The sequence below is a fragment of the Oncorhynchus kisutch genome, unplaced genomic scaffold (genome assembly GCF_002021735.2).
Source record: "Oncorhynchus kisutch isolate 150728-3 unplaced genomic scaffold, Okis_V2 Okis06b-Okis10b_hom, whole genome shotgun sequence".
Taxonomy (NCBI): Eukaryota; Metazoa; Chordata; class Actinopteri; order Salmoniformes; family Salmonidae; genus Oncorhynchus; species Oncorhynchus kisutch.
The window spans coordinates 19140147-19152646 of NW_022261983.1; the positions used below are offsets into that span (position 1 = coordinate 19140147).

A 12500-nucleotide genomic window follows, 5' to 3' on the forward strand; every position below is an offset into this window, starting at 1 on the left:
TTGTAGTGTGGTTGTAGTGTGGTCCTACCTGAGAGGTCGTAGTGTGGTCGTAGTGTGGTCCTACCTGAGAGGTCGTAGTGTGGTCGTAGTGTGGTCCTACCTGAGAGGTCGTAGTGTGGTCGTAGTGTGGTCCTACCTGAGAGGTCATAGTGTGGCTGTAGTGTGGTTGTATTGTGGTTGTAGTGTGGTTGTAGTTTGGTTGTAGTGTGGTCCTACCTGAGAGGTCGTAGTGTGGTTGTAGTGTGGTTGTAGTGTGGTCGTAGTGTGGTCCTACCTGAGAGGTCGTAGTGTGGTTGTAGTGTGGTTGTAGTGTGGTCCTACCTGAGAGGTCGTAGTGTGGTCGTAGTGTGGTCGTAGTGTGGTCCTACCTGAGAGGTCGTAGTGTGGTCGTAGTGTGGTCCTCCTACCTGAGAGGTCGTAGTGTGGTTGTAGTGTGGTCCTACCTGAGAGCTCATAGTGTGGCTGTAGTGTGGTTGTATTGTGGTTGTAGTGTGGTTGTAGTTTGGTTGTAGTGTGGTTGTAATGTGGTTGTAGTGTGGTCGTACTGTGGTCCTACCTGAGAGGTCGTAGTGTGGTTGTAGTGTGGTTGTAGTGTGGTCCTACCTGAGAGGTCGTAGTGTGGTCGTAGTGTGGTCGTAGTGTGGTCCTACCTGAGAGGTCGTAGTGTGGTCGTAGTGTGGTCCTACCTGAGAGGTCGTAGTGTGGTCGTAGTGTGGTCCTACCTGAGAGGTCATAGTGTGGCTGTAGTGTGGTTGTATTGTGGTTGTAGTGTGGTCGTAGTGTGGTTGTAGTGTGGTCCTACCTGAGAGCTCATAGTGTGGCTGTAGTGTGGTTGTAGTGTGGTCGTATTGTGGTCGTAGTGTGGTTGTAGTGTGGTCGTAAGTGGGGTCGTAGTGTGGTCATAGTGTGGTTGTATTGTGGTCGTAGTGGGGTCGTAGTGTGGTCGTAGTGTGGTCGTATTGTGGTTGTATTGTGGTTGTAGTGTGGTTGTAGTTTGGTTGTAGTATGGTTGTAGTGTGGTCGTAGTGTGGTCCTACCTGAGAGGTCGTAGTGTGGTTGTAGTGTGGTCCTACCTGAGAGCTCATAGTGTGGCTGTAGTGTGGTTGTATTGTGGTTGTAGTGTGGTTGTAGTTTGGTTGTAGTGTGGTTGTAATGTGGTTGTAGTGTGGTCGTAGTGTGGTCCTACCTGAGAGGTCGTAGTGTGGTTGTAGTGTGGTTGTAGTGTGGTCGTAGTGTGGTCCTACCTGAGAGGTCGTAGTGTGGTTGTAGTGTGGTTGTAGTGTGGTCCTACCTGAGAGGTCGTAGTGTGGTCGTAGTGTGGTCGTAGTGTGGTCCTACCTGAGAGGTCGTAGTGTGGTCGTAGTGTGGTCCTACCTGAGAGGTCGTAGTGTGGTCGTAGTGTGGTCCTACCTGAGAGGTCATAGTGTGGCTGTAGTGTGGTTGTATTGTGGTTGTAGTGTGGTTGTAGTTTGGTTGTAGTGTGGTCCTACCTGAGAGGTCGTAGTGTGGTTGTAGTGTGGTTGTAGTGTGGTCGTAGTGTGGTCCTACCTGAGAGGTCGTAGTGTGGTTGTAGTGTGGTTGTAGTGTGTTCCTACCTGAGAGGTCGTAGTGTGGTCGTAGTGTGGTCGTAGTGTGGTCCTACCTGAGAGGTCGTAGTGTGGTCGTAGTGTGGTCCTACCTGAGAGGTCGTAGTGTGGCTGTAGTGTGGTTGTATTGTGGTTGTAGTGTGGTTGTAGTTTGGTTGTAGTGTGGTTGTAATGTGGTCGTAGTGTGGTCGTAGTGTGGTCCTACCTGAGAGGTCGTAGTGTGGTTGTAGTGTGGTCCTACCTGAGAGCTCATAGTGTGGCTGTAGTGTGGTTGTATTGTGGTTGTAGTGTGGTTGTAGTTTGGTTGTAGTGTGGTCCTACCTGAGAGGTCGTAGTGTGGTTGTAGTGTGGTTGTAGTGTGGTCGTAGTGTGGTCCTACCTGAGAGGTCGTAGTGTGGTTGTAGTGTGGTTGTAGTGTGGTCCTACCTGAGAGGTCGTAGTGTGGTCGTAGTGTGGTCGTAGTGTGGTCCTACCTGAGAGGTCGTAGTGTGGTCGTAGGTGGTCCTACCTGAGAGGTCGTAGTGTGGTTGTAGTGTGGTCCTACCTGAGAAGTCATAGTGTGGCTGTAGTGTGGTTGTATTGTGGTTGTAGTGTGGTTGTAGTTTGGTTGTAGTGTGGTCGTAGTGTGGTCCTACCTGAGAGGTCGTAGTGTGGTTGTAGTGTGGTCCTACCTGAGAGCTCATAGTGTGGCTGTAGTGTGGTTGTATTGTGGTTGTAGTGTGGTTGTAGTTTGGTTGTAGGGTGTTTGTAGTGTGGTCAGAGTATGGTCCTACCTGAGAGGTCGTAGTGTGGTCGTAGTGTGGTCCTACCTGAGAGGTCGTAGTGTGGTCGTAGTGGGGTCCTACCTGAGAGGTCGTAGTGTGGTCCTACCTGAGAGCTCATAGTGTGGCTGTAGTGTGGTTGTATTGTGGTTGTAGTGTGGTTGTAGTGTGGTCGTAGTGTGGTCCTACCTGAGAGGTCGTAGTGTGGTCCTACCTGAGAGGCCGTAGTGTGGTCGTAGTGTGGTCCTACCTGAGAGGTCGTAGTGTGGTCCTACCTGAGAGGTCGTAGTGTGGTTGTAGTGTGGTCCTACCTGAGAGGTCGTAGTGTGGTCCTACCTGAGAGGTCGTAGTGTGGTCGTAGTGTGGTCCTACCTGAGAGGTCGTTGTGTGGTCCTACCTGAGAGGTCGTAGTGTGGTCCTACCTGAGAGGTCGTAGTCTGGTCGTAGTGTGGTCCTACCTGAGAGGTCGTAGTGTGGTTGTAGTGTGGTTGTAGTGTGGTCCTACCTGAGAGGTCGTAGTGTGGTCGTAGTGTGGTCCTACCTGAGAGGTCGTAGTGTGGTCGTAGTGTGGTCCTACCTGAGAGGTCGTAGTGTGGTCGTAGTGTGGTCATAGTGTGGTCCTACCTGAGAGGTCGTAGTGTGGTCCTACCTGAGAGGTCGTAGTGTGGTTGTAGTGTGGTCATAGTGTGGTCCTACCTGAGAGGTCGTAGTGTGGTCGTAGTGTGGTCCTACCTGAGAGGTCGTAGTGTGCGTAGCAGTCGTAGTACTCTGAGGATTCCCAGGATGCGGTTCCCTCCGGTCAAGGCCAGAGAAACCAGGATGTCCACCAGAGAGACAAACACCAGGATCCCATCCAGAACATTCCAGCTGCTCTTCAGGTAGCTCTGTTTACCCCAGCAGAACCCCAACGCTACAATCTATAGACACAACATTAAGAAGACAATAACTCCAGGACTGACAACAGACTGAAACAGAGAACAGACTGAAACAGACAGCAGACTGAAACAGACAACATAATACTGAAACAGAAAGCAAATCGACACCAGACTAAAACAGGCAGCATGAAAACTGCAACCGACAACAGACAGAAAAAGAGATCAGACTGAAACAGACAGCAGACTGAAACAGAGATCAGACTGAAACAGACAGCAGACTGAAACAGAGATCAGACTGAAACAGACATCAGACTGAAACAGACAGCAGACTGAAACAGAGATCAGACTGAAACAGAGATCAGACTGAAACAGACATCAGACTGAAACAGACAGCAGACTGAAACAGACTGCAGACTGAAACAGACAGCAGACTGAAACAGACAGCAGACTGAGACAGAGATCAGACTGAAACAGACAGCAGACTGAAACAGATGGCAGACTGAAACAGAGATCAGACTGAAACAGAGATCAGACTGAAACAGAGATCAGACTGAAACAGACAGCAGACTGAAACAGACGGCATACTGAGACAGAGATCAGACTGAAACAGACAGCAGACTGAAACAGACAGCAGACAGAAACAGACAGCAGACTGAAACAGACGGCATACTGAGACAGAGATCAGACTGAAACAGACAGCAGACTGAAACAGACAGCAGACAGAAACAGACAGCAGACTGAAACAGACAGCAGACTGAAACAGACAGCAGACTGAGACAGAGATCAGACTGAAACAGACAGCAGACTGAAACAGACAGCAGACTGAAACAGACAGCAGACTGAAACAGACAGCAGACAGAAACAGACAGCAGACTGAAACAGACAGCAGACTGAAACAGACAGCAGACTGAAACAGACAGCAGACTGAGACAGAGATCAGACTGAAACAGACAGCAGACTGAAACAGACAGCAGACTGAAACAGACAGCAGACTGAAACAGACAGCAGACTGAAACAAACAGCAGACTTAAACAGAAATCAGAATGAAACAGAGATCAGACTGAAACAGAGATCAGACTGAAACAGACAGCAGACTGAAACAGACAGCAGACTGAAACAGACAACAGACTGAAACAGACAGCAGACTGAAACAGACAGCAGACTTAAACAGAAATCAGAATGAAGCAGAGATCAGACTGAAACAGAGATCAGACTGAAACAGACAGCAGACTGAAACAGACAGCAGACTGAGACAGAGATCAGACTGAAACAGACAGCAGACTGAAACAGACAGCAGACTGAAACAGACAGCAGACTGAAACAGGCAGCAGACTGAGACAGGCAACAGGCTGAAACAGACAACAGACTGAGACAGGCAACAGACTGAAACAGGCAACAGGCTGAAACAGACAACAGACTGAGACAGACAACAGACTGAAACAGACAACAGACTGAAACAGACAACAGGCTGAAACAGAGATCAGACTGAGACAGGCAACAGGCTGAAACAGACTGAGACAGGCAACAGGCTGAAACAGACAAACTGAGACAGGCAACAGGCCGAAACAGACAACAGACTGAAACAGGCAACAGGCTGAAACAGACAACAGACTGAGACAGGCAACAGGCTGAAACAGACAACAGACTGAAACAGACAACAGGCTGAAACAGAGATCAGACTGAAACAGGCAACAGGCTGAAACAGACAACAGGCTGAAACAGACAACAGACTGAAACAGACAACAGACAAACAGAGTATTACCTTGACAGTCATCTCAGCCAGGAAGATGACAGTGAACACGTAGTTAGAGACACTCAGAAACACTCTCTCCTGGAGGGAGAGTAGGAGAGACAGTATATTAGAGCAGAGAGTTTCTAGTTGGAGACACTCAGAAACACTCGGTCCTGGAGGGAGAGTAGGAGAGACATCGCAAGACATCTGGGAAAGCTTAGCAAAACAGCCAAGGCCGGGTTTCGGGGTTTGAGAAGTCAACGAGAGAAGTGAAAAATTGTTTTTCTCCTAATCTAAAAGGAACAACCTTGGATTGGAGCTAAATATCTTAAATAGTTGAACATGTTATTTCTCCAACCTCTTGAAGGTGACAAACTGACATGTTTTCATTTTCGTAAAAAAACACAAAAAACCCCGACTTTATATCAAAGTAGTGGTTTTGATTTGACGGCCTACACACACGTAGTTCCGACGCCAGACGACCGTTTGACCAGACGATGCGTTTCTACGTACGAGCTTAGTTGTTCCAACGACCGTTAGACCAGACGATGTGTTTCTACGTCCCCTTTGTAACTCCACAAGGGGGAGTTAGAGGTACCCAGCATCACGGCTCCAGACCACCACCAGGGGGAGTTAGAGGTACCCAGCATCACGGCTTCATTACTCCAGACCACCACCAGGGGGAGTTAGAGGAACCCAGCATCACGGCTTCATTGCTCCAGACCACCACCAGGGGGAGTTAGAGGTACCCAGCATCACGGCTCCAGACCACCACCAGGGGGAGTTAGAGGAACCCAGCATCACGGCTTCATTGCTCCAGACCACCACCAGGGGGAGTTAGGTAGGCTAGTTGAGAACACCTTTATTTAACCAGGTAGGCAAGTTGAGAACACCTTTATTTAACCAGGTAGGCTAGTTGAGAACACCTTTATTTAACCAGGTAGGCTAGTTGAGAACACCTTTATTTAACCAGGTAGGCTAGTTGAGAACACCTTTATTTAACCAGGTAGGCTAGTTGAGAACACCTTTATTTAACCAGGTAGGCAAGTTGAGAACAAGTTCTCATTTACAATTGCGACCTGGCCAAGATAAAGCAAAGCAGTTCGACAGATAAAATGACACAGAGTTACACATGGAGTAAAAACAAACATACAGTCAATAATGCAGTATAAACAAGTCTATATACAATGTGAGCAAATGAGGTGAGAAGGGAGGTAAAGGCAAAAAAGGCCATGATGGCAAAGTAAATACAATATAGCAAGTAAAATACTGGAATGGTAGTTTTGCAATGGAAGAATGTGCAAAGTAGAAATAAAAAATAATGGGGTGCAAAGGAGCAAAATAAATAAATAAATAAAAATTAAATACAGTTGGGAAAGAGGTAGTTGTTTGGGCTAAATTATAGGTGGGCTATGTACAGGTGCAGTAATCTGTGAGCTGCTCTGACAGTTGGTGCTTAAAGCTAGTGAGGGAGATAAGTGTTTCCAGTTTCAGAGATTTTTGTAGTTCGTTCCAGTCATTGGCAGCAGAGAACTGGAAGGAGAGGCGGCCAAAGAAGAATTGGTTTTGGGGGTGACTAGAGAGATATACCTGCTGGAGCGTGTGCTACAGGTGGGAGATGCTATGGTGACCAGCGAGCTGAGATAAGGGGGGACTTTACCTAGCAGGGTCTTGTAGATGACATGGAGCCAGTGGGTTTGGCGACGAGTATGAAGCGAGGGCCAGCCAACGAGAGCGTACAGGTCGCAATGGTGGGTAGTATATGGGGCTTTGGTGATAAAACGGATTGCACTGTGATACACTGCATCCAATTTGTTGAGTAGGGTATTGGAGGCTATTTTGTAAATGACATCGCCAAAGTCGAGGATTGGTAGGATGGTCAGTTTTACAAGGGTATGTTTGGCAGCATGAGTGAAGGATGCTTTGTTGCGAAATAGGAAGCCAATTCTAGATTTATCTTTGGATTGGAGATGTTTGATATGGGTCTGGAAGGAGAGTTTACAGTCTAACCAGACACCTAAGTATTTGTAGTTGTCCACGTATTCTAAGTCAGAGCCGTCCAGAGTAGTGATGTTGGACAGGCGGGTAGGTGCAGGTAGCGATCGGTTGAAGAGCATGCATTTAGTTTTACTTGTATTTAAGAGCAATTGGAGGCCACGGAAGGAGAGTTGTATGGCATTGAAGCTTGCCTGGAGGGTTGTTAACACAGTGTCCAAAGAAGGGCCGGAAGTATACAGAATGGTGTCGTCTGCGTAGAGGTGGATCAGGGACTCACCAGCAGCAAGAGCGACCTCATTGATGTATACAGAGAAGAGAGTCGGTCCAAGAATTGAACCCTGTGGCACCCCCATAGAGACTGCCAGAGGTCCGGACAGCAGACCCTCCGATTTGACACACTGAACTCTATCAGAGAAGTAGTTGGTGAACCAGGCGAGGCAATCATTTGAGAAACCAAGGCTGTCGAGTCTGCCGATGAGGATATGGTGATTGACAGAGTCGAAAGCCTTGGCCAGATCAATGAATACGGCTGCACAGTAATGTTTCTTATCGATGGCGGTTAAGATATCGTTTAGGACCTTGAGCGTGGCTGAGGTGCACCCATGACCAGCTCTGAAACCGGATTGCATAGCAGAGAAGGTATGGTGAGATTCGAAATGGTCGGTAATCTGTTTGTTGACTTGGCTTTCGAAGACCTTAGAAAGGCACGGTAGGATAGATATAGGTCTGTAGCAGTTTGGGTCAAGAGTGTCCCCCCCTTTGAAGAGGGGGATGACCGCAGCTGCTTTCCAATCTTTGGGAATCTCAGACGACACGAAAGAGAGGTTGAACAGGCTAGTAATAGGGGTGGCAACAATTTCGGCAGATAATTTTAGAAAGAAAGGGTCCAGAGCATTACGGCTCCAGACCACCACCAGGGGGAGTTAGATCACTCAATATGCATTTGGGTGCCCCCAAGGTTTTTATATAACCAATCATATTGAGTGGTTCCAATGATGAATTTGACGCGAGCCGCCGCTCCCTGGTGACTTTCTTCAGCAAAGATGGCTGACAAAACATTACGGTGGAAACAAATGTAAGTAGTTATGACGTCATAACGAGTCAAGCAAAACATTTATAATGGAGAGGAATGTGTTAGTTAATGTAGAGACAATCGATTGGGCAACATTTTTTGTCATAAAGTTAATTTACGAAAATTGTGATTTAGCAAGTTAACTGACTGGCTAACATTAGCCAGCCACCTAGCTGGTGTTATGAAATGAGTACAGTATGACATTGTTTAATGTTTTAGGGACTCCTGAGAAAACCAGTAAACCAGGCTGTCGTCTTGGGAAACAGTGGATGTAAAAAATCTAGCTAGCCGAAAGCATTTACTAAAACCTTAGGTTCTGAACTAATATTCATACTAATCTATGAACCTCAGCTATCATAGTTGTTGTATCGACTTCAAGTCTGAATGGCATTAATGAAGCCTAACCAACCACATTGAAATAGGGTTCTAGAAGGCAAAGTATAAATAGGGTTCTAGAAGGTAAAGTAAAAAACAGGGTTCTAGAAGGTAAAGTAAAAACAGGGTTCTAGAAGGTAAAGTATAAATAGTGTTCTAGAAGGTAAAGTAAAAATAGGGTTCTAGAAGGTAAAGTAAAAGTAGGGTTCTAGAAGGTAAAGTAAAAATAGGGTTCTAGAAGGTAAAGTATAAATAGGGTTCTAGAAGGTAAAGTAAAAACAGGGTTCTAGAAGGTAAAGTATAAATAGGGTTCTAGAAGGTAAAGTAAAATGCATCAATACTGGTATATAGTAAAATAGGGTATAAGACCAGCCCTAGTGTCTTACGGTGCTGTGAGGCAGAATGCCGGGTCTCTCCAGAGCGATGGTGATGCAGTTGAGGAAGATGAAGAGGAGGACCACGTGATCAAACATCTTATGAGAAATCATCCCCTTAGCCCACACACGGAACCTAGAGGAGGGAGGGGAGAGAGAGGGGGGGAGGGAGGGAGGGAGGGAGGGAGGGAGGGAGGGAGAAAGAGGGGGCAGGTGGAGGTGGATGGGATGAGGGAGGGAGAAACAGGGGGGAGGTGGAGGTGGATGGGATGAGGGAGTGGAGTGGGGGAGGGAGGGGAGGAGAGGAGAGGGGGAAGGGGGGGGGTGAGGAGGGGGAGAGAGGGGGGGGTGAGGTGAGGGAGGGAGGGAGGGAGAAAGAGGGGGCAGGTGGAGGTGGATGGGATGAGGGAGGGAGAAAGAGGGGGGAGGTGGAGGTGGATGGGATGAGGGAGTGGAGTGGGGGAGGGAGGGGAGGAGAGGAGAGGGGGAAGGGGGGGGTGAGGAGGGGGAGAGAGGGGATGGTGTGAGTGGGGGAGAGGTGAGGAGGGGGAGAGAGGGGATGGGGTGAGGGAGGGAGGGGGGGGGGGTGAGGGAGGGAGGGGGAGAGAGGTGGGAAGGGATGGGGTGAGGGAGGGAGTTGGAGAGAGGTGGGAGGGGATGGGGTGAGGGAGGGAATGAGGGAAGGAGGGAGGGAGGGAGGGAGGGAGGAAGGAAGGAAGGAAGGAAGGAAGGAAGGAAGGAAGGAAGGAAGGAAGGAAGGAAGGAAGGAAGGAAGGAAGGAAGGAAGGAAGGAAGGAAGGAAGGAAGGAAGGAAGGAAGGAAGGAAGGAAGGAAGGAAGGAAGGAGGAAATCAGCACAGAGGAGGAAGATACAGTATTTATGAGAAGGTGAGACAACAAGTACGTGTGTACGCGTGTGTGTGTGTGTGGTGTGTGTATGTGTGTGTGTGTGTACGTGTGTGTGTGTGTGTGTGTGTGTACGTGTACGTGTACGTGTGTGTGTGTTTGTGTGACTCACGAGTTCTGAGGGGAGAACAGGTAGAGGTTCCAGTCTTCATGTTCTCTACACCAGCGTGGCTTGTAGCTCTGCAGCGTTCTCCTGACCCGGAACCACAGGTTCTACAGAGGACAGAGGTCAGAGGTCAGCATTACACACACTCCTTCCTCTACATCGTCAGTCTCTAAGTTTGGATGTGTGTTTCCCATGACGGTGCAGAACATTCATTCTCTAGCAGCAGGGAACAACAACTCTCGCTTGTCCTGTCAGACTGGAAGACTAATGCATTCTGGGAAACACGCCATCAACAAAGTGCTCAGTTCTCGGTGAGCAGGGTTGGAGAACAGGACAGGGGAAAACACAGTCAGCAACTAAGTCAGTACAAACTGCTAACAACCAACTCTCCACTGTTACGTCAACCCAAACTGCTCACCAGGGGCACAACTTTCACTGGGGATGATGGCGGGGGGGGGGGTAATTTTTGTCTCATACCCCCCCAACACAGTTTTATCATTGCACCGTGACACCAAAAACGGCATCGGGGTGCTTTAGGACCATGCGGACTCCCTAGAGCAGTCTGGGTAGCCTGTTTGGAGGTTTTCAGCCGGCTGAATTTAGGACCGCGCTCGACACCACAGAGCGGGCGGACAGACTGTGTGAAGGCAAAGCTTCTGAAAAGGCTGGCTGGATCAACACGGGAGAGTTGAACAGAGGCAGCTGCTGTCAGCGTGTTGAACTCTTTCCAACCGAGTTGTAAAAAAGCAAGCAAGCAGAACAGAAACTGGCTACTCCTCAGTTAACTGAAGTAGCTGGGAAGGTATCTGCTGTTTATCTTAATAGAAAACTAAACTAAACTACTGTGTTTTGACTGGACTGGTGGGGGTCGAGGAGAGAGTTGGACTGGTGGGGGTCGAGAAGAGAGTTGGACTGGTGGGGGTCGAGGAGAGAGTTGGACTGGTGGGGGTCGAGAAGAGAGTTGGACTGGTGGGGGTCGAGGAGAGAGTTGGACTGGTGGGGGTCGAGGAGAGAGTTGGACTGGTGGGGGTCGAGGAGAGAGTTGGACTGGTGGGGGTCGAGAAGAGAGTTGGACTGGTGGGGGTCGAGGAGAGCGTTGGACTGGTGGGGGTCGAGGAGAGAGTTGGACTGGTGGGGGTCGAGGAGAGAGTTGGACTGGTGGCGGTCGAGGAGAGAGTTGGACTGGTGGCGGTCGAGGGGAGAGTTGGACTGGTGGGGGTCGAGGAGAGAGTTGGATTGGTGGGGGTCGAGGAGAGAGATGGACTGTTAAAGAGTTGGACTGGTGGGGGTCGAGGAGAGAGTTGGACTGGTGGGGGTGGAGGAGAGAGTTGGACTGGTGGGGGACGGGGAGAGAGTTGGACTGGTGGGGGTCAGGGAGAGAGTTGGACTGGTGGCGGTCGGGGAGAGAGTTGAACTGGTGGGGGTCCAGGAGAGAGTTGGACTGGTGGGGGTCGAGGAGAGAGTTGGACTGGTGGTGGTCAAGGAGAGAGTGTGACTGGTGGGGGTCGGGGAGAGAGTTGGACTGGTGGGGGTCGAGGAGAGAGTTGGACTGGTGGGGTGGAGGAGAGAGTTGGAATGGTGGGGGTCGAGGAGAGAGTTGGACTGGTGGGGGTCGAGTAGAGAGTTGGACTGGTGGCGGTCGAGGAGAGAGTTGGACTGGTGGCGGTCGAGGGGAGAGTTGGACTGGTGGGGGTCGAGGAGAGAGTTGAACTGGTTACAGAGAGGCTGCTCTCTCTCTCTCTGATGGAGGAGAATTATAGAGAGGCTGCTTTCTCCCTGATAGAGGAGACATACAGAGAGGCTGCTCTCTCTCCCTGAAAGAGGAGAGGTACAGAGAGGCTGCTCTCTCTCTCCCTGATAGAGGAGAGGTACAGAGAGGCTGCTCTCTCTCCTACTACACTGATAGAATCACCCTGTTACTGCAGAGGGGACATCACACCTCTGGCTTACACACACACTACACACACACTACACACACACACACAGGGGTCTTGCTCTACCCACTGAGAAAACTATTTCTGCCGTGGCCAATCAATTACAGGGGAACAATTAGCCTCCCTGCAGGACTCTATAAACAAACACAACAAGAAGAGAAGGCGAGAGAGAGGGAGAACAGAAGGAGAGAGAGAGGGAGAACAGAAGGAGAGAGCGAGAGGGAGGGAGAACAGATGGAGAGAGAGAGGGAGAACAGAAGGAGAGAGAGAGAGGGAGGGAGAACAGAAGGAGAGAGGGAGAAAAGAAGGAGAGAGAGAGGGAGGGAGAACAGAAGGAGAGAGAGAGGGAGAACAGAAGGAGAGAGCGAGAGGGAGGGAGAACAGAAGGAGAGAGAGAGGGAGAACAGAAGGAGAGAGAGAGAGGGAGGGAGAACAGAAGGAGAGAGGGAGAAAAGAAGGAGAGAGAGAGGGAGAACAGAAGGAGAGAGAGAGGGAGAACAGAAGGAGAGTGAGAGGGAGAGGAGATAGAGGGGAGAGTGAGAGAAACGGGGAGAGAGAGAGAAAGAGAGAGAGAGAGAGAGAGACAGAGATCCAGGGACTCACATCCTCCTCCATGTCATCGTCAGGTGAAAGGTCCTTGTTGGGGTCATAGGTCATGTGATGAAGACTCCTCCCGTTACAGTCCCCGTACTCCCCTGTTACAGACGGGCCCAGAGAGGACACCTGTAGAAGCTCTAAGGCCTCCTCTTCCTCCTCTCCTCCTCCCTCCCCTGAGAGCAGAC

General features: G+C 49.7%; 1 protein-coding gene across 1 annotated transcript in view; it reads right to left on the minus strand.

The window, feature by feature from the left end:
* LOC109887024 (voltage-dependent T-type calcium channel subunit alpha-1H) overlaps positions 1-12500 on the minus strand; it is a 77343-nt gene that overhangs the window by 41694 nt on the left and 23149 nt on the right. The window contains 5 exon segments of the mRNA XM_031813770.1: positions 3080-3264; positions 4985-5053; positions 8786-8909; positions 9791-9891; positions 12322-12500. The exon segment at positions 12322-12500 is cut by the window's right edge and continues 139 nt beyond it. Of these exon segments, the coding sequence (XP_031669630.1) occupies positions 3080-3264; positions 4985-5053; positions 8786-8909; positions 9791-9891; positions 12322-12500 (658 nt within the window).